Here is a 27347-nt window from a genome sequence, read left to right as displayed (position 1 = left end):
CTGTCTCTTGCCATGAATGTGTAACAGTTTGCTATCTAACTTCTTCAGTTTTGCCCACTTCCCTTTTCCCATTTGGTTAAGTGGTCTAACAATACAGGAAAATGTTAACGCTAAAGGCACATTATTGGGTTAGGACAGGGGAAGTTAAACCTCTCTGAACCTTTGAGTAAACACGGTATGTTTTGAAGGATCTATTACTGAGATACAAAGCTACTCAGTGAAGGAATGCTTTTTGTTATGACTTCTGTTCTTCTTGTTCCTCATCTATATATGACTTGTCAAACACTGCAGTCTCCTGCTAGTTTAATATGCATTTGAAAGTCATTCATATCTGTGAAGACATAAAATACACTTATCTATTGGGCAGTATTTGGGTGATTATTATGAAGTTTTTGATTCTGGGTATTTTGTCTCTTGCCTTTGCCATTTGTAGTACATTGCAAAATATGAAAGATGTATTAATAACAAGAGGCAGTAAATACAAATAGGTGCATATAAATAAAATAAAATTTTAAAAAGGTAGTGCACAGGCTTGAAGATAAAACAAATGTGGCCTGAAAAACAAAACTACAACCGTCTCTCATCTGGATAACTCACTTCATGAAAAGTTAACGAATAAACTAGAACTGAAATATAGATAACTAGTTAATAAAATAACATCGTTCTTCATATTTTAGTACTCAGTGCAGAATTGCATGGTTAGACAGAAGGACCGTGTTTAGAAGACATTACCCATTACAGAATATTGACAAGTCCCAAAGCAGCAACTCCTAACCTACAATGTTTTATATAAAACAAAAGTGCTTCATGCAGCACGCCCAGATTCTCAAGGATCTTCCTTTAATCCTTACCAAACAAGTTGCAGGTCAGGTCCCTGAAAACATATTTAGATGGCAAACTTAAATGCATTGTTTTTTCTGTGTTTAGAGATATAGGAGGGAACCAAAAAAGACAATCTACTTGTAATGTACTTACTGGCAGGACACTTGATAATGGCTTTGTGGAGAGTAATGACAAAGTATCAATGACCAAACTCTTAATTCCATTTTAAACCAAAGGTAAAATCCTAAATACTGATCCCCATCAAGGTCAGTGGGGAAATGAATGTGAGTGGGTCCAGGTTTGGTTCTGTAATGTCTCAAAGACCTACTTTAGTTATGCTGTTGTGAAAGCACAAAAATGCACAGCCACATGCTGAGAAGACTGGGCTCAAGTGTGAGTAAACTCTTAAATTAAGGAGTGCATTCAAGTCCTATGAATCAATTTTAGGACAAGCAAGAATTGCTTACTTAAAAAGGGGAATGCGTAAGAGGCTGTGTTCTTAGCAGCAACAAGCCCTTTAATGTTCTCTGTTCAAAAATGGTGTCTAATTGCAGGGTATATTAAGATACAGAACTCTGCAGTCCAGCATAAGAGCATCAAATGTTGCACTGATTTCACAAACTGTACGGATAATATAAAAATCCCAAATTCTTGTAGGGAAAAAGACTGAACAATACAGCAGAAACAATCATGTCTATGTTCTGTTGCTGGTTCCTGACCAAGAATATAGCTTTTTATTGCCCATGTTGCCTTACTTCATTTATGATTTTAATTCTCTTCTTTGCTGTGGTCTCCAGAGGTCTTTGCGCACTTCTTTTTCTTTTTTTTTAATTGTATTAAAAATGAACAAGACCAGGAAGAAATCCTTACCAAACATCAACAAGCTCAGAAAAAGTAAGGAACCTTAGAAGTAGGGTACAATGATCAGAAAATAATACAAATTTGAAAACTTGGTGGTTCAATTCCCTTTGAAGGCAAATGGAATGTAATCTAGTACTCTTCATAAATGCCAGAATTACTGGGCCAGTTGGAAATACTGCAGTCTTTTAAGATAAGACCAGCCAAACGGGGTTAGACCAATGATCCATCTAGCCCAGTATCCTGTCTTCTAATAGTGGATAGTGCCAGCTGCTTCAGAGGGAATGAACATAACGGGAAATTTTGAGTGATCTCAAAATGTTGTCCAGTCCCATCTACTGGCAGTTTGGAGGTTTAGGGACCACCCGGAGCATGTGTCCCTGACCATCTTGGCTAAATTGCCATTGATGGACTTATCCAGTTCTTTTTTTAAACTCAGTTATACTTCTGGCCTTCACAACATCCCATGGCAATAAGTTCCCCAGGTTGATGGTGTGACATGTGTTTGTTTTTTAACCTGATGTCTATTAAGATGACCTTAACAGAAGAATGTGAACTGCGGAAAATAAGGCTGTTATTCTGTGTGTCTAACATTTTTGTGTAGTTTTGCCAGCTGTGAAAAGATAACTCTTCAGCTAAATTTAGTTATACAAAAGATTTTATAATTGGACTCCTATTTTAAAATATATATATTTTTTCTGTTTAGCTTTGGTATGGGGAAAAGGGTGAATTTTTAATTTTAATTTTTTTTTTTTTTTTTTTAAATGTGTGTTCCAGATTTTGGTGTTAGTGCATTTTTAGCGACAGGAGGCGATGTTACCCGTAACAAAGTAAGAAAAACCTTTGTTGGTACCCCATGTTGGATGGCACCTGAAGTCATGGAACAGGTATCTTTATGACTAATTAAATGCACTTGTATCTTATGATGACTTTACATTTTAAAACACCACACTAAAACTTCTTTTTTTGCCCTGCAATAGGTGAGAGGTTATGATTTCAAGGCCGATATGTGGAGTTTTGGAATAACTGCCATTGAATTAGCAACAGGAGCTGCACCTTACCACAAATATCCTCCTATGAAAGTAATTACCCTTGGAAATTATGTGTAATTTAGTGTTGCATAAGTAACATTCAGGTCTTTACATTGAGGAAATTTCTAGCTTTTCTCTTTTAATCACTTGGGATTGCTCTACTTTTAGCTTATTAATAAACAGTCTTGCGTAGATTAAATGGGGGAGGCAAGATTGTCCAGACCATAGAACTGGAAGATGGGATCCCTGTATTGTTCCTTGCTCTGTTTCTGCGTGACTATGAGCAAGTTGTCATGTGCAGTTATCTGAAAAGTGGCTCTGTCATTATAGAGCTCCATGTGGTAGCGCCTCTCTGACTTAGATCAGATTTTGTTCAGATCACAAGTAATATATTTTTCTCTACAACTTCCAGCCCTTTGGGCACACCTGGTATGTAAAGGTCAAACTCTGCATTTTTTGGCTTGCACGTTATCACTAGTAACAGATTCTCCAACCAGAAGTTAGCTAACAGTTCTGTTGAGGTGCGACCGGAAGAGGATTCACATTGCTTTTCCCTAGCTCTGTTGGGTCTTCAGTGCTAATAGCAGTAAAAAGTAGTTTAATCTTGGAAGCATGTTGATACTAAAGTAATTGGTGTGTTCAGAGTCACTTCCTCGAGTGTGGATCTGATGGAAGTAGAAGGGTGCCATTTTTAGTCACTTTTCTGATCATACTTGGTCAATTGTAAAATTAGGAAGATGGGGGGCCTTTGTAAGGTTCAGGGCATGTAAAGCACTCTGAAGTCATCAAATGAATGACGGTATGGAATTGCAAATTTATTATTCTCAAAAATGGCAGAAAGCCGCAATAACTGACGTTACATTTGCCAAAAATAAGATTTTATGTGCTGACTTTAGAGTTCACTAAAAATAATCTTAAATTGAGCAATTGAGGACTGCTCTAACACACATTCTCCACTACCTTTCATTCAGAGAATCATAGGACTGGAAGGGACCTCGAGAGGTCATTTAGTCCAGTCCCCTGCACTCATGGCAGGACTAAGTATTATCTAGAACATCCCTGACAGGTGTTTGTCCAACCTGCTCTGGAGATTCCACAGCCTCCCTGAGCAATTTATTCCAGTGCTTAACCACCCTGGCCGTTAGTAAGTTTTTCTTAATGTCCAACCTAAATCACCCTTTCTGCAATTTAAGCCCATTGCTTCTTGTCCTGCTCTGAGGTTGATGATAATTTTTCTCCCTCCTCCTTAAAACAACCTTTTATGTGCTTGAAAACTGTTATCATGTCCCCTCTCAGTTGTCTCTTCTCCGGACTAAACAAACTCAATTTTTTCAATCTTACCTGATAGGTCATGTTTTCTAGACCATTAATCATTTTTGTTGCTCTTCTCTGGACTTTCACCAATTTGTCCACATCTTTCCTGAAACGTGGCGCCCAGAACTGGACACAATGCTCCAGTTGAGGCCCAATCAGCGCGGAGTGGACCGGAAGAATTACTTCTTGTGTCTTGCTTACAACACTCCTGGTAATAGATCCCCAGAATGATGTTTTCTTTTCTTGCAACAGTGTTATACTGTTGACTCATATTTAGCTTGTGATCCACTATGACCCTCAGATCCCTTTCTGCAGTACTCCTTCCTGGGCAGTCATTTCCCATTTTGTTTCCCTTTTCCCATTTTATTAAATAGCATTACCATCCCTGAGCTTTACATCAAAAGATTAAGAAGTCTTTAAGTTAGCTTGATCTTTGCTTTTCTGGGAAACATTCTAGGGTGAATTTTAGTAGGGAACATTTTAAAAAGGAACATTTCTCAGATGAAAACTGAGGTAGTTACTGCTGTTTCATATTCTCCTTTAAAATTGCTAAATTACTTTTTAAATTCTTAAATGTTAATGTTCTGAACTTAGAGAAACTCTATAATTTCATTTCATTTGTTTTTAATATGCTTAAATTACAGCAACTGTTGTACATAGCAGTATTTCTACACAACCCTCTCAGACTGAAACATTTCTATCCAAAGTGTTACAAGAGTTAGAGTACCATGGCATTTCAAAAGAGGAATGTGGTGTTTTTTTCCCCCAGTTTCTTTTTTGCCTTTTTTTTTTTTTTTTTTTTTTAACTCTGTAAACATTAGTTGATTGCTTGTAGCAACTTCACTATTATGACTCTTCTCTCATTTTACCAGAATTAAACTGACTAATCCTGATGTGAAGGCCTGGCAGAAACCTTTTTCAGTATTTTGCAGTACTGCTGGGTTGTTTTTTTTTTTGGTTGTTTTTCCCCTTGTCTCCTTGGTGAATAGTAAATTGTCTTTTATTCTCTTGTCAAGTATACTCGTCATTGGTCTAAGAGGGTTGTGTGAGAATGCTTACATGTGGCTGTACGTGTTAGTGCAGATTTATGTATTTATGAGGCTCGTGTTAAGAGTTTAATATTTTTTTTTAACTAAACAACTTTCATTTTAGTGAAACTGTCTCATTAAAGTACTGATACAACATAAAAGTCCATTACAGTATATGAAAAACTCATTAGCTGAGCCTGACCTTTGTTACCTTTTGTATTAAATTTCTGTTCAAGTAGTCCATGTTTTGATGTTTATAATGCACTTCTCTCTGGTAATGAACTTTTCTATTCATGTGTTTCTGCTAATTCCACGTAGCTTTCTTGGTTTTAATATTTTGTTAGCTCCCGTTTTACATTCTCCCCCCCCCCCCCCTCATCTCTCTGCCTGCTATTTGATCGAGTTCTTCATTATCCATTCCTGGAGTTAAAACAAGCTGATCCAAGTTGCATGGCCTCATCCTGCAAAGATAAATTGCTTCCTCTTTTCCCTCACCCCCTTCTCCATCCCATGCTTTTCCTGTATGCATAGCTACCAACAACAAACTTCCTATGTAAATATTTTAGCACGGGTCACTTGCAGAATAATATAGAAACAATTCTCTCTGCCTTCCGTAACTTTTACAAGGTGTCCAGATGCAACTTATCTGGGAGCAAGACCATCCTAGGGATACTTCCAGACCTTTGTCTTCACAAATTGATGGCTTTAGCTATATGCTATCTATATGTCCTCCAAGGTCAGATGTGTGGCATTGTGAGTGATGTGCCATAGGCTTGGTTACAGGTAGGGGGAGAACTGGGTTGAGTATTGCCTGTCAGCCTTTGCAAAAACCTATGCCATCCGTGACTTGCCACTCAACTTTTTTTCATTCTTTTTAGAATGGCTTTTCTGTTTCTTTTGGAATCTTATGATAGACTGGAGCATTGTGGTCTTGAGGACTGCTAAATTATTTCTGAAGACCACCAACTCAAAACTAAGAAGTGGGTTTCATAGTATGTCTAAACATCACACAGTATCAGAAATAGATGGAGCAAAGTGAAGGTCTGATAGGTGAATGTGAGAGTAATGTGTAATTTATTACCCTGGTAAGCACTGTGTGATGCCTCAAGGTGTTTTAAACATGAATGTTCTATGTTTTGTGGAATATTTGTATCCTACTTCATCTACTATTGTGTTTGTAATTTCACTGAGACACTTACCATGTCACCTTTTGGTTTTACTATAGGTGTTAATGCTGACATTGCAAAATGACCCTCCCACTTTAGAGACAGGTGTAGAGGACAAAGAAATGATGAAAAAGTATGGCAAATCCTTTAGAAAACTAATTTCACTATGTCTTCAAAAAGACCCTTCCAAAAGGTATGGCTTTTTTGTTGTGTAAAATGGAATTAGTCCAAAATTCAGTGAAGACTACTTTACTTTAAATATCCTTGTTACGGATTTTTTCTTAAATATTGATTTGGAAAATCCTTGAGTTTCCTAAATATTAGGTCTTTGGTTTGGGGAGGAGTTGGCTGTTAACCAAATTGTTGAAGCTTCATAATTGTCTTAGTGTACTAGTATCCAAATATTCTAATTCTATTGCGCAAAACATTTCTCGAACATTTTGAAAAACCGTGGTCCCTACCCTGAAGAGCTTACAGTCTCTAATTTGAAACAAAAAAAAACCCCTCACTACTTCTTGCAAGCCCATGTTAAAGATTATGACCATGCTGATCAAGCTGAGCTTTTACAGTCTGAACATACTGACTGCTTGAGCCTAAACCAGAAAATGCTGTTGGCCTTCTTTTTTCTGAGATGAGCTTATTTCTAACTCTACATTGTCATTTGTGCTGTGTGACAAGATTATCTCAAGAGGGTTAAGGTGTTTTTTATGTTGAAGATAAATAGTGTAAACAACTGAATGGCTCTGAGCTAACTTGAAAATTATATATTCCCTCTTTCTTCTGGTTTATTCTGAATCATACATTTCTGCTCTATTTTTGTGACTGAAATACTCCAGATAATTACACTCTTTGTTCCAAAACTGTGTAAAGTCCCACAATGATGTCTCCCATTATCCTTTTGATCGTTATTTCTATGTAAACCCATTTTGTATGTTTCTCTTGTTTGGACTCTGTGGGAGGCACATTCTGTAATTAACATGTTTTCTTAGTGTATTTAATAAATCACTTACCTGTTTTAGAAGTTACAGTGCTAGTGGTACGAAACAATTCTCCTTGTCTGAGTCACCTGACTCACTGCTCTCTTACCTTATTTTCATGGTGTAATTTGAGTTTAGTGGTGTTACAATAGTGTAAAATTAGAGTAAAATAGTTGTGAGTCAGACTTAGCCTGCTGTAAATCAGGGTAAATATGGTCAGAATAATAAGGCTTAGGAACTGAGAGCAGAGATAATAGATAGATCAAGAATAGTTAAGAAATAATAAGTGCAAACGAGACCCTTTTTAATTTCCCAGAACCCCTCAGAATTCGTCCTCTTGGCTCAGGGGATCATTTGTGCATCTTCAGATTCCCCAGACCTTTATAGTCTCTCTCATTAACTTTAAGTCCCCAGAGTCTGGTTATGCTTTAAGCCTAGTCCTACAACTTGCAGACTGCTTAAATAGATTTTAGTGTTTTTTGTTTTTTTTTTTAGATTGAAACATGTTCTGGAAAAACAACTTTTATTATGGTTACAAATTATTGTAGAAATGGCCAAATCTTTTTGGGGCATGATTAAACTGGTGCATAAATATGATTGTCCCTAGGAAGTTAGCAGTTGCAGTAGTTTTCCCTGTCTCTCTCTATGTGGTAGTATCTGCTGCAAACACTTGATTCCTCGCAGTGCAGTTCCCAGGGTTAGCTGTTCTGCATTAAGCATACCAGTGTGTGACCATCAGGGTATTAACATTCCTGGTGACTTTCTGCTTTTTTTAGTGTAAAACTAAACTACAGTGCTAGTGCCCATGCCTGGCTTCCTGCTGTTAGCTCTGACTACAAAGGATCTTTCAGTTTTCTTTTAAAGCTTCCATTAGTTTGCCCATATTGAAAAGGAAGCTTCTAGGTGTGTCACCTATTCACATATCCAAGTGCTGTGGATATACTGGATGTGAAAAATGGTCTATAAAACTTTGTTGTCTATCTCTAAATTGGATAGTATTCTCCTTGATGGCAGGAGCTGTCGCTCTCTCTCTACCATGTGTGGAGCATATGAACTGGGCTTACTTAAATAATAAAATCTTTCTTCCTGGTCTCTTCTTCCCTTTCTCTTCAAAACCTTATACCACATCAAATAAGAGTGGCAAATTAACAAGCCAAGCAAGCTTTTAATCAACATAGAATTTGCAGCTTTGTTGGACACTCCATCTACATTGGGTTATAATCACATCTTTTCTTAAACCCGTGTAACTTCTGTGTGGAGACAAGCCCTTGTGACCTCCTTCCTGAATTACTGTAGGTTCTTACATTTTAACCACTCATAGACAAATGCAGTGAGGCATTAATTGGGCTTTGTTTTGGTTTCTGTTCAGTCCTCTTTATCCTCTGCAGTAGGGATGATAGAACTTATTTTTTTGTTGAAAGTCCACTCTTCCATTGAAAATTAAACATTAATTTGTGAAAAAGCGTCTGTTTTTTGTGCAAAGTTAGAATTTTTCTTTCCTTCCCTCCATTGAAAAAACGGAATGCCCAAAGACCAAAATACTCTGATTCAGATATGCCACCACGGTGCTCATGGGATTTGTGGTTTAGTTCCCTCATATCCCCAGTCCCTTCTATGGGCCATGCTTCCCAGCTAGAATACATCTCCTATAATGCACCCTGGCCAGGGATTCCCATGATGTACCACCTCCCCTCACCAAGAATGGGACAGTGGTGCATCATGGGAAATTGAGCCCAGTCTATAATGAAGAACAGGAACATCAAGTACCTGAAATACAACTCCCCTGGGGCACCCCAGGAGCATTTTCAAATCTTTGTTTGTTTGTTTGAAATTTGTGCTGAAATATTTCATGTCTTTTGGTTGAAATTTTCTATGGAGGGTGGGGAACCTGATTTCTGACCAGCTCTGCTTGACAGTCAGACAAATACATTCATAGGTCCTATGCTGTACCTCTAGGCAAAAGTGGGCAAATGTTGCTCCTCCGCATTCAGAAATCTAGCATATCATTAGGGTAAACAATAACACTCTGGTTGCAAGGTTGTGACTTCAACTGCTGCAAACTTCAAAAGTATAAATTCAGGGGGGTCTGGGAGGAAGAGCACCGAACAGATAACTCCAGGGACTAAAAATGGAACATGGAGCATTTGGCTTCTATGCCACTGCATCAGATTCTACTTGTGTGTCTAGGGACTGAAAGCTCTGACAGTGCTGTTTGGTTTATGAAACAAGTTAATGGGCTCAGTCCAGTTCCTTTTGGACAGGTCTTCATATCACTGAAATAAATGGCAATTGGCACTTACCTCACTATTGGGAACATTTTTAATTATCCTTTCATCTGTATAAGCTGATTGTTCTTGAGCAGGGTAGTCAATAGGTGGACCATGGGCCAAATCTGGGCCACCAGACACTTTTATTTATTATCGTTGTTGTTTTTTATTATTTTCTCTAGAGTCTGGACCTTGACAAAAAATTTGGACCTTGACAAAAAATAATTGACTACTCCTGCGTCTGGAGCAAGGTTTAGGCACATGGGCAGGGTCATCTAGGGAAGCATGCATTGACTTTTTAATGGGTAAAAGGAGGTTGTAGGTCTTGGTTTTTTAATTCAGCACCCCTCACAAACACTAAATTCATTTTAAAGAAAAAAATGGACAATCAAGGACAGGATATTGATTATCTCCAGTGCTTTACCATCTAGGAACCTCATCTCACAATGTGTATAGTGAATGAATATGTATATCATTATGGATTTTGAAATTAATTTTGCAGCTAATATTGCTATTCATTCAGCAGTAATTCAAAAGTATCATGTCATTTCATGAATGTCCTGTACAGTATTCATTAGGCGGGATCTTTGTTTCTGCTCTAATTTATTATTGATCTTTCAGGCCCACAGCAGCGGAACTTTTAAAATGCAAATTCTTCCAGAAAGCCAAGGTAAAATACTTTAACCCTACATGTAAATCTGCTCTGTCTTGCAATCTGTGTGAATCTCCTGTTTCCTTTGTATTGGGTTTAACTGTCCAAATGTTGGTTTTTCAGAATAGAGAATACCTGATAGAAAAGCTTCTGACTAGAACACCTGATATAGCACAAAGAGCAAAAAAGGTAAGGTTCTTCACACTTTTTTCTCTAGACAGTAAGATAGGATATTGTCCAGAGACCAGCATGGGGGAAAACTTAGTATGTTGATTTTTAACTGTCAGAATGTAGCAATTCTCTTGCTAACCCTTCGCAGATGGTGACTGTTTAAAATGAATGGTTTCTGAGGTTGAGCTTTCTCCAAAAAGTCTTAGGTCATTTTGACTTCCTTCCTTATTGTGCCTTGCCGAGAGAGAGAGTTTTTTATTCTTTAAATTTTTAGTTAGAAAGCTATAAAAGCAGGAAAATTCTTAGTTGTTATTAGGAGGTACAGAAAATGGTGAGCATATAGATCCACAGACAGAGGAAATGAAGTCATAAATTCAGGACATAAAATACAGTGTTAAGAGCACAACAAACACTATTTACAAAGGATTACCCGGTTAGTGTGCATTTCCATGTAATTATTATAAGTCACAAAGACTTCAGTAAAAGGTCTTCAGTTAGGAAGAAGCTGGCGGCAGGGCACTTCCAGAGAGGAACCCGTGTTCTCTTCCCTGGCCCAGCAGACTGAGCCCTAGTTGAGCCACTGAGCCATGTGCTGCAAGGCTTTGCTCTTTTCTTGGGCTTTCTGAGAGATTGGCTTGACTGAGGTTTCAAAGGGCTAAGGTAGGAACTTTCTTCAGGAGTCTTGTGGCTATTGACCCAATGTAACTTGCAAGAATGAGGGTGTTTTTTTTTTTTTTTTTTTTTTTTTTTTTTTTTTAATATAACTATTGTAGAAGCCTCTAGAGTTCAGAAAAGACATTTTTCAGTGAACTCAGAAATATATACTTTAAACTACTCGCTCTTGATTTTTTGTTCCCTAATAAATTCAGGGCAGTGCTGGGATATAGAGGTCTGCTCAGGTCTAACTTTTAAAGCCAGACCCAAACCTGACTACACTGCAGTCATTCCTGAGCCTGAGAGTGTGGAATTGTTTCCAGACCTGACCCAACTCTGACAATTGTAGAGTATTAATTGTGCTCAGGGAGCTATGGGCAGAGCACTGGGGTTACTGCCTGCAGGCTCAGGTGGGGTGTTCCATGCTCAGAGGATCAGTGGGATTTTTGCCCCCATGGAAGTTGGGGCCTGCGGGAAGTGATGATAAGTTCAGCCCTGCTCACTGGGAAAGTTGCCTTGTCTGCAGGTGCCAGCAGTGGTTTGCTCAGACACCCCATCTCTGCAATAAGGCCAAGCAGCTGGAGCATCTGCTACCTAGCAGTGCAGGCCGAGGACTTGGACTGCTGTGTGCAGGTCCAGGGGTTATTCCCCCTTTTGTTCCTTCTTGTGAGGTGGGGAGAGGGGCACCTGCCCCTGAGCAGGCTCAACCTGCCAGCAGCACTGGGATGCTTCCACCCACCTGGGCAACAGCAGCACCACTACAGCCACTGCTCTCCGTAGAATCAATCCTTGTCCTGCTTCCGGGAGTTTGAATCCTGTGGCTCCGCCAAAGTCATTCCTGCTTGGGGTACAGTACTATTGGGGGGGGGGGGAGAAATGGGGTCCTGGTCAGATAGGCTGGGGAGCAAAGAGGATGTTGAGGGAAGGGGGAAGGTATAGGAGAAGAGGGGAGGAGAACAGAGGATCATGGGGCCAGGGGAACTATGGAGAGAGTGGGCCTGGGGAAAGCAGTGTAGGGCCTAAGGAAAGGGGTGGGAGCGGGGAGGAGAAGGCAGGGTGAAGGGCTGGAAGGAGGAGCAGGGGAGGGTAATAACTATAATATAGGCTGAAAAGGAAACCTGATGAGGGCTTTAGGAAGTTGGAAACACGCACACGCCTGAGAGTGTCGGATAGTTTTCATACCTGACCCAACACATATAGTCAGTTCCCATTGGGTTACAGGACTCTACTGGAAATTAGTGACCGGCAATAGGGATTTGTGGCATGGTGGGTGGTGGTAATATTCTAGAGGAGGAGGAGAAGCAGTTCTGGAAATAGACACAGTGTTTGGGTAGAAGTAGGCAGTGCTACAGACAGAATGAAGGAGCAGAAGGACCCAGAGGTGGATTGAGTAAACGGACTCCTTTATTGCAGTACTTGTTCCCCTCGACCCAATTGTCGAGTAAGCCCTGAGTTAATCACATCACACACTTTTATCTAAGTTTAAGATGTAAATACCTACATTTACTACAACACCCCCAAAATCCTTATTTGATAATATGAACGCCCATATAATGAATATTAATAGCTATATACTGAATGTAATTATACCCGCCCCTGTTTAGTGTTTACAGCATTAAGCCTATTATACAGACTTTTTTACCTTGAAGATACATTTCTTTGCAGTAATTGTAGTCACAAGTTCCCTTAATCAGCAGTTCACAGGGGAGGGAGGAAGGGGCCATGACCCCAAGCTCGTTTATGTAGCTGGGAGAAGGGGGGGGGGAATAACACTTCTTCACACAAAGGGTATCCTTCAGACAACCATATTCCTCATTCAGCTGCAATGCTTATCTATCCTTAACAAGCAGAAGGGAAGGGAAAAGGATGGCAACTTTATCTATCAAGCGAAGAAATAGCGCGTGCCTGTGCCTCACTCCCTATTACCATGATAGCGGTTACCCCGGTCTTTACTTAGCCCTTACGTACCCCAGCAGGCAGGAGGAATGGAAGACTTGGAGGGGGCACAGTGAACACCACATCTCTTTGCCCGTGTGGTGACAGCAACGTGTGTTGGAAGGAGTTCTTGTAATTTGACTTTAAAAAGGAAAAAATAGGATTTTTCAGTTTATACCACAGTGGGAATCACCATAATCTTCTATCTTCGAAGACCGGTTTCTAAACCTTTATAGCATGGACCACATTTTAAATAGTTTGTCTCCTGACCATGCAGACCAGCCTCCCTTCTCATTCATAATCCCATAATATCTGAGTCAACTGCAGCAAATTCTCATTAGGAAAGTATTTAATGTAACTTCATCTCATAAAGTTCATTTGGAAATGAGAAGCCAGCACAATGCTGTCTTTCTGTGGACCACCATCAAGTACTCCTGAGACCACAGTTTGGGCACCTCTGCTCTCAGATTCAGGATAAACCCCCGCACTTCCCCCGCCCCCTTAGGATTGCGAAGAAAAAGGACCGTCTTGAGAGAGCTGTAAACACCATTGTGTACTAAAAATGCCAATAGAGTAAACCTCTGCCAACTGCAGCATAAATTGAAAACTGTTAAGTTTTTAGCTAGTGAAGTCATTAAATGACTTAAGTTTTAAAAGCCTCACTATTAATATTCATTGGAAATTTAAGCTTTAATTCCCTTACAATTTTCAGTTGGCTGCTATTTTAAAATGCTATAAAATATAAATCTATTTCAATATTGAATTGATTGTTTAAAAATATTTTATAAATAGAACTTGATCAACTAAACTTATGCAACATGTAAAATGTCAGTCAGAAATCACTTTTCGAAGAACCCATGTGCTGGAAAGGTGAGGGAGGCAATTGGTGTCATCAGTACTTTAAAATATATTTTAATATGGCATTTGCGTGAAAAGTCTGTAATTGACATCCATGCCAATCCTGCTAGTACAGGTATAGTAATGTAATTTCTGTTGCATCTAAGATATGTGTGATTAGTTTGCCTCGCTGCCCAAAACTCCAGCCTTATTCCACTTAGTTAACCTTTTTCTCTTTACCTAATGTCCTCTTTTATTGTGCTGCTGCTGTGCTGTGTCAGCACTATTTGTGCCTATTCCTTTATATTAAACCTGATTCACATCAGCTTGGTATAATCCTAAAGATACCGTATTTAAACAGCAGTTTTAAATGAGTGGGGAAAATGTGCGATGCTGTAACAAGTGTAACCTTACAAAATTGGGATTTACAATAGATATCTACTCCCCAATCATATGCCTCCTTTTTTTTTGTTAATTTATTAATTCTAGAGTACATGTTTTCTACAGAGTTAACTTTGCATTTTGAAATCCTCTCCTCCCTCCTGGCACTTTCAGCCACAGTAATGGTAGCCAGACACTTTCTGAATTTGATCATGTGAGAGGAGTGTGACTTATCTTCCACCCGACCAACCCCCCATAAAACCTAGTTTAATATATATTAGTACTGATTTTCCTGGCAATAGCATAATACTGGGAAACTTCTTATTGGCACTCCAACTAAATATAAATACATTTATAACAATACTGTGTATCTTGAAGTCCTGTTGCATTTTGTAATGTAGAACACGAATGTATTGTTAGAGGTCACAGTGGAAAATAAAGTGACATCTTAAGAGCCAGGGATTGTTGAACACAGGAATCTTTAGGCATTGGCCCTCTTCCTGAGAGTAGGAAACATTTTCAAATAGTAACCGGAGGAAGGGTGAACACTAAGCTAAGATTTTGGATCGTCATCTATTCCTCCCACCCCAGCCATCTTCCTTTCTCCACGGGCCCCAGGAGTTTATCTTTTCAGATTTTACAGTGGTGAAGAAGTCCGTAGGATAGGGAGTTGGTCAGCCTTGCCCTGTTCAGAGCAGGCCTACCAAGTGCTCAGAAACAAGATGGAGTGTGGAACCATCCATTCTGAAACATAAGAGCCGAGTGGGGGGTTGGATGAGGCTACAGCTACCAGGCAACTTTTCCAAAAGACTTCTTTTCCTTTTTTTAAAAAAATCCTGGGGGACTGCTGTGGTCAGGAGGCTTAAGGGATGGGGAAGACCGTTTAAGTGGAGAAATAGGCACAATAGGAAATTCTTGTCTTAAGCAAGAATGTGGTTTCTATTATGACTTTAGTTAAAGATTATTTGTTCTAATTTTTTTGCCAGTCCTTTCCATGGGTTATTATTTTAAGATAGGTTCCACTGTATTTTTTTAGGCTTATTAGTATTGTACTTGTAACTTACATTTCCCAAATATGACTGCGTCCAGTTTATGAGCAGAAGTACACTTCAGAACTTGGGGCCTCATCCTGATCACACTGAAGTGAAGTCAATATTAGTACTTCAATGAGGGTAGGATTTTAGCCTCAGTTTAAATAAAATACAACTCCAAGGAAAGAGTCTTGATTCCTTTGTGGCTAGACTGACTGTGTTATGCTAAAAGAAAAAAAATACATTATAAGGTGCTATCAAATATAATACTGAAAGCAAACATTATTACTAAACAAATCCTTTTAAAAGAAAAAAAAAATCCACACAACCAGAATATTAGCTTCTGATTGTGTCTGAATTAACAAGTGGATGGAAATTGAATGAGATCACTGCAACACAAGCTTGAAGTTGATAAACTTTGTCCTGACCCTGCAATTTCAGGAAGAGGATTGCTGTGAGCCATGCTGACCCTGGGACATGTATGAAATAAACTCCTGTCATAAGATATGTGGAAACCAAAACAGTGAGTTTCTGTTTTTTCCCCAATATGGCACTTACACTGTCGATGGAAGCCTTGGAACACTTGTGGGTGTTTGAGCCTGAGTCCTCTCCAATCCTGAACTTGCAGAATCAAACCAATCTCATAAACAAACCCTACCCACCACTGATGTTGGTACCTGAGATGGTCCATATTCCACTGCAACCTAAAGTTCAAGTGACTTTATATCCTACAGCAATTAAATGGCAGCCATTGTATACTGTCCATCAGGAATTAAAAGCACCTAAGTGTTTATCTTCATCATAAGAACCTATAGGCGATGTTTTTCAAACTTAACTTCAGTGAAACGGTGAGTGTCTCTTGAGTGCTAGCATTGACCTGATGGCTTGTTTAGATGTTTCTAGCAGTAGCTCTGACTCCAGGGTTATTTGAGTGTCTCTGATTGAAACAAAGAACTGATGGGCATGTAAACTGACACAAACATGTACTCAAATCCTTAACGATTGCTGATTTGATTTTTTTTTTTTCTTCAATTTTAACATGAATCTCATGGTAGTTGGAGTCTGTTCTTTTACAACCCCAGTTCCTGAAATTAAATAACTGCTGGAGAATAAGTTTTGTTTTTTTGTTTTTTTAAAGTTTCAAGCCCTTGTGGTTGCAGAGAAGGCCATAATCATAAGCTGTGTGCACTCTAAAGGCTCAAGCCTGACAAGGCAAATAAGACCCCACTTATTTTTAAATCTTGCATTATTTTTAAACCAATCTCATGCTACTGTTGGGCCTGACTCATGACTTTAGAATGCTTAGCATTGGCTGTATCTTGGGTTAATCTGTTAAAATCATGACCGTGAACATGTGTTCTAATATCAGAAATGCATTGTGTAGTCTGATGGCACAAAGTGTTAAATGAATTTTGTCGTGCTGGAAAAGTTCTGGAATGAGAATTGTTGAAACAAGCGTTTTCTTTTCAGAAGGGGTTGATTCTAGGCAGTGGTAGTGCAAGCTTCTTGTTACCTGTCTTAGCTCTGAGAGGGCTCCTAGCCTAAGGGGATAGCTAATTTTCCATGACTATTCCATCCCTGTCCTCTTGCCTATGAAAGGTGCCGGTTGTGATGGGGTTTCTAGATGTGGGTATTTTCCTGCTAAAGAACTGGATTGAAACCACCAACTCCTCTTGTGTAGGCCACCAAACACCAGTGTGAGGTGTTGACTGTCACTATCTGTGCTGGATTTGAGCCAGGGTGCTGGAGGGTGGATGGCTCTGTAGTCCATTATTCCTTTCTGGAGTCATACAGCCCTCAATCCCTTCAATCTAGAAGAGGCCAAACTGAACAGATATTGCTCAGCATGCACATACACAGTTGACATGGAGGGTTATCTCAAACTTTGTAAGTTGTCTCCAACTACTGTTTTCCTAATATGCTGTGAAACATGGTGGAGGAGTAGGTCTTTGTGCCTGCTTAACTTGGTATGGGGTCGGTCAAAGAGCCCCCATTCATTCCAAAAAGTAATCTGTGCGAACATTTGGAAATGAAGAGGTTGGGAAGCATGAGAAGTGGTCTGTGTGGTGTTTTTTTGTTTTGTTTTTTGTTAAACTGGCAAGAGGCTCGGGCAATGTAGATTAGCTCCAGAAGGGATTGCAGTTGAATTTGCAAGACGAATCAGAAGCAGTGCTGCCTGCACTCACTATTTTATTGCAAGTCTCAGAGTGTGTGTGTGTATGTATGTATGTATGTAATAATTGAAAGCTCCAGCTTCTGGAGTTAAGTAATAATGAGAGCCGAGATTTTTATATAAAAACAAATGAAATAGGTTTCTAATGCTCACGGTTGTAGAGAAGCTTGGAAGGTTACCCAAGTACACCTTAAAGGCTCAGAAACCAAAAGAAGGCAAAAAAATTCATTTTTATTTCTTTTTAAAAACAAACAAACAAAACTTGACTTCTTGAGACTTGACTGGTGCAGCTGGAGATGCTGTAGGAGCTACTAGGGGACTGCTAGGGAAGTGGAACTGGACATTATGGGAATAAAATAGCCAGAGGTAGAATTTATGGGAGAATGGATATAACTGAAAAATATTCCCGGCTCAAGAATTTAAAAACCTAGTATGGGGCTGAACATTTGGGGGTTGATGGGAACAAGCCCTTAAAATAGGCGTGGCTAGAAGAGCAGAAGATTAATTGGGTTGCGCTGGAATAGTGGGTATGTAAATATTGGGTGAAAGCTCTGTTTCAGGCGTGGGAAGAAAACAGTTGCTGGGCTGGGTGTATTCAAAATGTACATGCACAGATGCATATAGAATATGAAGTCCAATCAAAAAAGCAAATAAACAGCTCTGAGTTTTTAAAGGTTTGGATTTCTAACCATATAGTTTAGTAATCACATGTCCAGCAGAGGGCAGCAGTGTATTTGTATTACTTTGTTTTAAGTACAAAGTAGGAATGAAATGTATTCTGCCTTCTACATTGACATGGCAATAATTATAGTTACAGAAAGCATTAAGTTAGAAAAGGCTTTGGTTCTGGGGTGTTAAAACACTGTTGCACTCATCAGAATACAGGCTTCTTTTTGATAATTCAAACACATTCAATATGCAAACTGTTTGGGTCTCCATGTTTATTCTCCGGTACTGTGAAAATGTCAAGATTTCAGCATCCAAAATTGTACTAGAGCTTTCATTTGAATAGGCTTATAAAAATAAAAAAAAGTATTTGAAGAATGAACTTTGACAAACCTTATCAAATTCATGTAGAGATGCTGAACTCAAATTTGAGAACTCTTGTGATGTATGCAAGAGGGAATAGAGACCTTTCATTTTGCTATTTTAGTAGCAAAGGGAGGAATTCAAGTGTGACACCTAACGCAGCATTCTCTAACCTATGAGCTTTAGTGTAACTTTTTATGTTAGTGGAAGTTTATAGTTAAGATTGAATTCAACTATCATCCTAGCCCTTATTTTTTTTAGGACCTGATCCTAAATAACACATGACTGGGCATAGTGCTTGCGGTCAGTTGTAGTACTTACTGTAGTAAGCACTTTATCTTGTAGGGCCCTATTGAAGTCAATGGGGGTTCTGTCATTAACTTAATTGGTGCCAGGATTATACTTGTATTCTGCTAGGATCAGGGCCTTAAAAAGCAATTGTGCAGTAGTGAAAGCATTCAACTTCCATCATTATATATTTTCTGAGAAAGTGGCTGGTTGGTCACTTAGACATACTCTGAAGGGTAACACATGGTGAAGGGGATCCAAAAATTTTTAACATAAATTTCCAATTACTTCTCAAATAAAAATCTTTGATGGTGATTTGCCTTCATTCTGATTATCCATGTGAGTGGCTAGGAAATGGATCTCTAGAGCTACTACATCTAGGTCTGTACATCTTTGGCTGAATTACCTGTTTCAGCAATTAGTAACCCCTTTAATTTGGTTTCTTTCCACTCCTGCCTTTAACTGCTGGGCTGTAGTACTTTACTTTGAGCTGTGGAAAAAAACAAATGAATGGCTCTGTTCACATGTCTGAATTAGCCCTTAGGGGGTGCCCTATGAATAGCTAGTTTGGGATTCCTGTGTTCAGGCTGTGTCTCTTTTTTTCATACAATCATTCAGTCTCCACTACCCTAAGGACTTAAACTTCCAATTCCTCTTCCATACAGCTGCACATTTGTGCCTAAAAGATGAAATATTCCAATGAAACAATATGAGTTGGAGAGATGTGGATGACTTACTGTTTTTAAAAATGACAATAATGGAATTTTATGTAGTGGAACTAACAATTGGAGGAAAAAATACTTGAAAAAATAAAATCGGTACTGAATTACAATTGGTGCATACTTCAAATAACATGACAGTAACAGAAAACAAGATCAGATTTTTGGATCCCTAAGCTTGTTTAGGTTGAGTATAAACACGTCTGGCTTAATTCTGCTTTCCAAAACAAAGCATGCATTACAAATATTGTGGGAAACATTCCGTTCTTGTTACATGCAAGCTGTGCAACATGGAGCCTCAAGTCTGAACTCTGATTGCTCAAAGAAGCATTATTCTTGTGAGAAGAGGAGTTGGGGACAGAGTAAGAGGGTGGATTGGGGAAAGACCTTAGAAAGGAAAAGGAGGGAAAGCTGGACAGCCATTTGTAGAGAAAACAAAGGGGACCAATGGCAATCTCCTGTTAGTACTAATATTACCTACAAAGGTTCCTTAGTCTTACCATTAATATCATGATTCCACATTTCCTTGTTTGCTAGGGGGAAACAAGAACCTCTTCTGCAGTACTTTAATGTTTGTAAAGCTATTGGCTGTGAAGTGCTTTGTTGTGGTGCAGATGAGCAGAAAGGCGCATGGTTGCAACAGGTAAATTCTTCATTAGTAGTAATCTGGTCATCACTACTTCTGCGGGTAGTGAAACCAGCGATGCAATTTTTTTTTTTTTTAAAGTGTCCTTGCAGCACAGTAGAGGTGAGTGCTTTGTTAGTGTTAACCCCAAAGGGGGACACTCTGGGCTGTCTACCTGTTGATAATGGGTGTCAGCAGAGAGTGCCATTGACTATGACTCAGTCTTTGTTTCTGCTTGTAGCTAACTGTGCTCGATGCCCAGGGGTGAAAGTAACTCCGAAGACTTACTGGTATGGGGGCCGGGGCCGGCTCTGGCCCCCGGAAGGGGTGGGGCCTCGGGCAGAAGGGGTGGGGCTGGGGGTCCGCTTTCCCCCCATGCTGCCCAGGGCTCCAGCCGCTGCGGCAGCGCTTTAACGTCCCTGCCCCTTTTGCCTCCCTTGTCAGCGGCCCTGCCAGTAGGGCCGTACCGGCAGGGATGGGGAAGGGGCAGTGATGTTAAAGCGTTGCCGCGGACGGGCCGGTACCGGCTTCTTACCGGTACGCCATACCGGCCCGTACTGGCTCACTTTCACCCTGTTGACGCCATTTCAGAATTCTCAGGCCTTCCCTATTTAGTGAGGTTTACAGTACTGGCTCTAAGTGCCCTGTAGCACATCACAGCAAGTCGTTATAATTCTTAAATTTGAAGGTAGAGTTTAGCACATTAAACGTTGGGTCGCTTCAGTTACTTGCGAAAGCTCCCTCATTTGGAAGGCCTCCTCTACTATGAAAGGAGACGTAGGGATGTGTGAATCTCTTGGAAGCTTGAAGTGTTGCAAATCATTTATGGAGACTGATGAAAGAAGTTTGTTCATGAAGTTACAACCAGTTAAACTGGGTTTTTTTTGTTTGTTTTCCTAGGGCAAGGCGAACAGTTTTATTTATATATAATATATACATACACTGAAGGTAGACATAGATGAACGTATTGGGGGAGGAGGGCAGACAGACTGGCATAGATGAACATAAAATATGTTCATCTATGCCAGTCTGTCATGTGTCTGTCTTCAGAAAAGTAAACCTAACTACCTCCACATGTCCTGTTCTTAGGGCAGGTCTACACTACAAAACGACTTTGGTATAACTACGTCGCCCATGGGTGTGAAAAATCCACACATTTGAGCAACATAGTTATACTCACCTATGCGCATTTTAAGTGTAGACCTGCCCTTATTCTCTTTGACTTAGTTCTAGTTTTCCTGGGTATTTTTTCTCCCCTCACAGACCCTACCTACTCTCTTGCTCCACTTTGTTTATTACAGTGTCCCCCATGTGGAGTATGAAAATGATAATGTCCATGTTTGAGTGGCTGCTAAAGATCTTCCACCTTCAATCATTTTAATTAAATGTAAATGCTGTTGTCCCTTGCTCCTGCTGCAAGAGTCATGATCCTTCTCACTCTCTCGTTCCTGCCACCCTTCGTTATGGTGCTAGTGTTCCATCTTTCCTGGGGAACGCATGGGAAATGTTTTTGCTTAGCAGAATAGTATATTGCCATGTTGACCTGCTCCTGTGACCACTAGAAACTGAACTGGGAGCAGGGTGAAAAAGAGCTGTTGGGGGTAAAATATGCTGTCAGTTAAGGAGCAAAGGAGAAGATTGGAGATGCAAGCACTCTGAAGAGCCGGAAAGAGGAGCAAGTAGATGGTTGTAAAGGTGATTCAGAGTCAGTATGAAAAATTAGAGTTCACCTGTTTACCTTCTCTTTCTATTTATATTTTTGGGGTCCCTTTCTCTCCTGGTTCCAGCCGGTCCATGTCTTCCCTTGTTCCTGCCAGTCCATTCACCCATCATCTTACACTGCAGGAACTCAGAAATACAACTTCTTAAGCAAGTGTACACCCTCAGTAGCCCTTTAAATTCTAGTTTTTCTCCTAATTCCCTTAATTAAATCCAGAGTAATATAAATATTTTATAAACATCTTTGTGGCTATTAACTTTTAAATTAAGATTTAACAATGAATATTTGATTTGAGAGGTTGTATAATTAGAAACGTACATTTTAATTCCCAAACAGGTGTTAGTAGCTTAAATTTACTAATATTGTAGGACCAGAAACAAAGGGTAGTGGTGGTTTTTTTAAAATTATTTTTAAGCACTTCTGAGTAAAAGAAATATCTTCAACTGTCCTTTTTAAAAATTAAGTTCAAAATAAAAAGAATGAAGGCCTCTCCTAACATTGTCGTATGTTAGAGTGCCATTGGTAGTTACCATGATAGAAAGATGTGATCTTTCAATATGGGTGCACAAATCTGACACCTAACTGTATTCTCAGACACTGACTTAGATAGAAGAGGATAGGCATTGACTCAATCCATGGGACATGCAGCTTTCTCATCAGCTTGCCTGCTTATCTGGAACTCTGTCCTAGAAGAGATTATGGTGATCATGCATCTCACTGCCTTCAGAGCAAATGCAGAGACTAGTTCTTTGATTTAGACTGTCCACAAAGGAAAATAACCCCACCACTAAACAAATTTAAGTCCCTGAATACTGGAGGAAGAAAGGGATGTAATTTTGTGCATGCTCAGTATTTTCCCTAGACACAGATCTTCATGGAGTAGGATAGCTGTTATACCAATAGAATAAAAACCAGCAGGATCTTATTAAGAGGGATAAGGCAAAGATGCCACATTTATTGTAAATATAATGATAAAGCAAAAGATAAAAGTAAACAACGTTGTTTGACTACTGTCAAGGCTGTATCCCCACTTTGAACTTTAGGGTACAACTGTGGGGGCCTGCATGAAGACTTCTAAGCTTAACTACCAGCTTAGATCTGGTCCGCTGCCACCATTCCCAAAGCTAATTCCCTTCCCTGGGAAGCCTTGAGAAACCTTTCACCAATTCCCTGGTGAATACAGATCCAAACCCCTTGGATTTTAAGACAAGGAGAAATTAACCATCCCCCTCCTTTCTCCCACCAACTCCTGGTGAATACAGATCCAAACCCCTTGGATCTTAAAACACGGAGAAATTGACCATCCCCCTCCTTTCTCCCACCAACTCCTGGTGAATACAGATCCAACCCCCTTGGATCTAAAACAAGGAAAGATCAATCAGGTTCTTAAAAAGAAGGCTTTTAATTAAAGAAAAAGGTAAAAATCATCTCTGTAAAATCAGTATGGAAAATAACTTTACAGGGTAATCAAACTTAAAGAGCTCAGAGGACTCCCCTCTAGTCTTAGGTTCAAAGTACAGCAAACAAAGATAAACACTCTAGTAAAAGGTACATTTACAAGTTGAGAAAACAAAGTAAAACTAAGACGCCTTGCCTGGCTATTTACTTACAAGTTTGAAATAGGAGAGACTTGTTTAGAAAGATGTGGAGAACCTGGATTGATGTCTGGTCCCTCTCAGTCCCAAGAGCGAACAACAACCAAAACAAAGAGCACAAACAAAAGCCTTTCCCCCCCCCCCCCAAGATTTGAAAGTATCTTGTCCCCTTATTGGTCCTTTGGGTCAGGTGTCAGCCAGGTTACCCGAGCTTCTTAACCCTTTACAGGTAAAAGGATTTTGGAGTCTCTGGCCAGGAGGGATTTTATAGTACTGTACACAGGAGAGCTGTTACCCTTCCCTTTATAGTTATGACAACTACTTATTCCTATCACTACTTATTCCTTACACACACACACACACACACACACACACACACACACACACACACACACACACACACACACACATAGATAGATTCATTCATTCATTCATTCATTCACACAATCATTCATTCAAGTTCTGTATAGGTGTTATAGTTACCAGCCTAGAAGTTGCTCATGCCAAGTTACTGGCCAGGTATCTTGGTCATGAGGATGGAGCCGAGTCTGTGTCAGATGCACCTGATGCTCCTGGAGGCTGGCAGCAGAACCAAAGACTCAAAGTCATCAGTCTTTAGAGTCCATTCTTATAGGAATTAATTCCTATGTTAGTCTATGGGAACTGTTTCATCCTGCTGTTGCTGACTCAATCAGCAGATGGCACATTCCTGTCCAAAGTGGCACATTCCTGGTGGCTCCACACTGTCCAAAGTTTGTGTTTCTCATCCTTCCAGGTGATGGGGTGGATCCCAGTTTACCCTCAGGGGGTTGTCTGGTGGTCCTACTTGACACATTCTTCGGCCGATGGATACTCCCTGTCTAGGCTGGCACCTCCCTAACCATTTATGTATATCAAGCATTCATCAGCATATATTCCATATCTTAACCATATTTTAATTTACTGTCTCCACCACTTTCAGGGTGTGTGCTAATTCATTTGAGACTCCCGGCCCTTTAATCACAGAGGGTGGGGGTCTGTCCTAGGAGCCGTTGAATGAAGTGAAAGTCACTTATCGGCTTATAGTGTTTGTTTGCATTGTATCACTTACTTCAAGAACAAAGTCAGTTAACTTGTTTGTAAGTTTTACATAGTAGTAAAGTATCTTTCACAGGATAGATATAATCAATGGTTTCTACAGACAGTAGCTTACAAGTTTTAACAGGAGACCCAAGAGATTTTTGTACTTGGTGAAACTGTTGGATTTTAAAGTGTGGGGGACAAATTATGAGGGGGTCACTGTCACTTGGGGGAATCACTGTTAGTACCTTCTTTAATATCCCTACATAATCCCCCTTTCCCTAGACACAGATCTTCATGGAGTAGGATAGCGCGCCCCCCCCCCCCTTCCCCAGTAAAGTACACATGGATGCACCCTGAGAGATGACAGAAAACTCTGAGGTCGCCCCTCTAGAACTTTCCTGTCTGTTCTTCCCTCAAGAAAGACGGGGTTTGACAAGCAGGATGTGGCCACCAACTACAGAGGCACCAGCCATCTTTGCCCCTAGAGTCTGCTGTCAGACACTGGGGAGCCCCAAATAGGGTTCTGCAGCACTTAGGGAAAGATGAATAAGTTTAATGCTGAGTGCGTGAGCATTAACTCATCAAATTCCTTAGGGTTGAGGATGTAAAGTGCTGCCTGTGTGGCCAGTCCTGCTCAGTGCAGGTTTTTCCCCACAGAAAGTCTTCGATGAAGGTGGGGTAAGGAGAGAGTGATGCAGTAGAGGCAGCTCTCCATTGAATCACCATATCCCATGCTCACAGAAGAGGGTGTGATATGGCCCCATGTGATGTTGGTTTATGCCATAAACCTCCTACCTCAAAATGAAAATCATACTTTGTGCTGTGTGCTGGGAGGTGCTTGGTTCTAACACAATATTTTTCATTTATGCCCAGAGGTAGTGCTTGCTTTCCATCTCAGTTTTGGTTTATTACTAATAAAGCGCATGGACCTCTGTGCTCTCTGCTCCTGCCTGCACAGAAATGTGGAAGTGTTGGCTGGATCTCTGCTTTAAAAAATGGACAGGGGGGAGAGGGCAAGCTATGAGGCATTAAAAGGAAAAGAGAAAGTGGTGTTTTTCCATGTGGCCATATTTGTGATTTGCAGCTAATCGTCCTGAGCTATGCCACAGTGACCAAGGGGACTAATTTAGTACTCCAAGGGGGGGGGGGGGGGGGGAGAAAATACCAAGCAATTTAAATACCCTAGCATAATTCCTAGAAGATGGAAACTAAGGTCTCCATCCCTCTCTCATTTCCTTTCCCTCCCTTTCCATTCCTTTTCTTTTTCTTTTTTGTTATCCTAGCACTATACTTTAGTCAGAGATGTGTATATGTGTTACTCCTAAAGGGCAAATGTGTGCCCCTTACTGATGGGAGTCCATGTATTTATGCCCTTATTTGTGTTGTTGTAATATATCATTAGCAATGGACTAACTCAAAAGACAAAAGTTTGCCCTCAGAGCATGTCTCCCATTAGCAGTGGAGAGTGCTGTGTGAGGGCCTGGAAATTGTTTTAAGCAGTGGTTTACTTGAAATGGAATTGGACAACGATGATGTTTGACTGATTCCAGTGAGAAGAACATAAACTTGTATTGGCAGGTATTAAATACTTGCATGTCTTTATCTTTCCTGAATATCTTACTAAAATGCTCATGTTCGTATAATAACCTTTTTAAACTAATGGCAAAGCTCAAAAGTCACGGAACAAACTGGGATATGTGTATCTGAAGAAGTTGCTCTGCTTCTCAGAGATGGCATATAGTATAGAAGCAATGTCCTGTGCAAATGGCCAGAGTCCAAGTTAGAAATGTTTTTATGATGTCCTAATTCTTGCATAAATCTTTCTGTAAAATAGTTAACATAACAAATAATGGGCATGTTATCACATCAGATTCCAAAGATGAGCGCTCTCATGATTTTGGGTAAAGATAAATCTCTCAAATTGACCAAATTGGTACAGAATTGATAATTTCTAAATGGCTAAGACTCTGCAATTCTTGGCCAGATTTATCACATATTCAAGCTGTTCTGAATATAACCAGCTATGTAAATTCCTACCTAAAATATGTAGAGAACAGCTAGTCCCTAGGATTGTGTATCTTACATATAAATATTTTAATGAAGAGAGGCAGAATAAAGACCATTTTACAATTAAACAGACAAAGGAGAGCCTTATTGCAGGAATGACCTTGGCAGAGTAGTCTCCTGGTGGTCATTCTATAAAGTTCAAAAGTCATAAATATTGAAATATTCAAATTCCTTTTTGTGTCCCATTGGTCACCAACTAATTTCAGAAAATCACCTCACACAGGGTTTGGCTATCAATGACCATAGCATGCATTTTAAATCTTAATTAAATTTGCATAGTTGTATAATCTTTCTGAGAGCAGCTAGGATGTCTGCCACTTCCTGAATAAATTAGTGCATCAAAGAGCTGGTGGTCCCTTTTTATAATCCCAGGATTTATGTACACACCTCTTCAAGCCAGACTTACCTTTGAAATTTGGCATACATGCACAAACATCGTTCTGCCAAGACTCTTCATTGCTGTACCAATTAGGTGATGCTACATCATGGGATCTGTTTGAACATGCTAGCAATGAGACAGTGAATGTGCCGTTTACCTCAAGTGTCATTCACCCCTTTCTGAACTGCAAATTACCTTCACTGAGCTACCAGTGTTAATCAATCACAGGGATGCTACAAACACTCTGCCTTATGTCAATGAACTGTACACCAAATCTTCTATTAGATATAGGCTTCTATTCTCAACTTTACGCAGGCCTCGTGTTACATTGCTGGGGCGTTAGTGTAACTGAGATTGTGCCCACAATTGTCAAGGTAGAACTACTTCCATATCAAGGTGAATACCCTCGCATAGGAAGAGGAAGCATTCACTGGAGTGATGATGCTGTGGCAGGATCCTGATGCAAAAGCCATGAATACAAAAATTGAGTAGGAGAGTCATGCAATGATCCTTGTGCAACAGGCTTTTCAGAGATTAACCCCCAGGTGGGTACTTTAATCATGAGT

General features: G+C 39.9%; 1 protein-coding gene across 1 annotated transcript in view; it reads left to right on the top strand.

Moving 5' to 3' along the window:
• The window catches only part of STK39 (serine/threonine kinase 39), a 167702-nt gene that overhangs the window by 57024 nt on the left and 83331 nt on the right, over window positions 1–27347 (top strand). The window contains exons 6-10 of the mRNA XM_065413496.1: window positions 2458–2567; window positions 2661–2762; window positions 6279–6412; window positions 10085–10133; window positions 10239–10304. Coding sequence (XP_065269568.1) covers window positions 2458–2567; window positions 2661–2762; window positions 6279–6412; window positions 10085–10133; window positions 10239–10304 — 461 coding nt within the window. The remainder of the gene's footprint in view (window positions 1–2457; window positions 2568–2660; window positions 2763–6278; window positions 6413–10084; window positions 10134–10238; window positions 10305–27347) is intronic.

The sequence above is a fragment of the Emys orbicularis genome, chromosome 11 (assembly GCF_028017835.1).
Source record: "Emys orbicularis isolate rEmyOrb1 chromosome 11, rEmyOrb1.hap1, whole genome shotgun sequence".
Lineage (NCBI taxonomy): Eukaryota > Metazoa > Chordata > Testudines > Emydidae > Emys > Emys orbicularis.
This window is presented reverse-complemented; position numbering and strand designations above follow the sequence as displayed.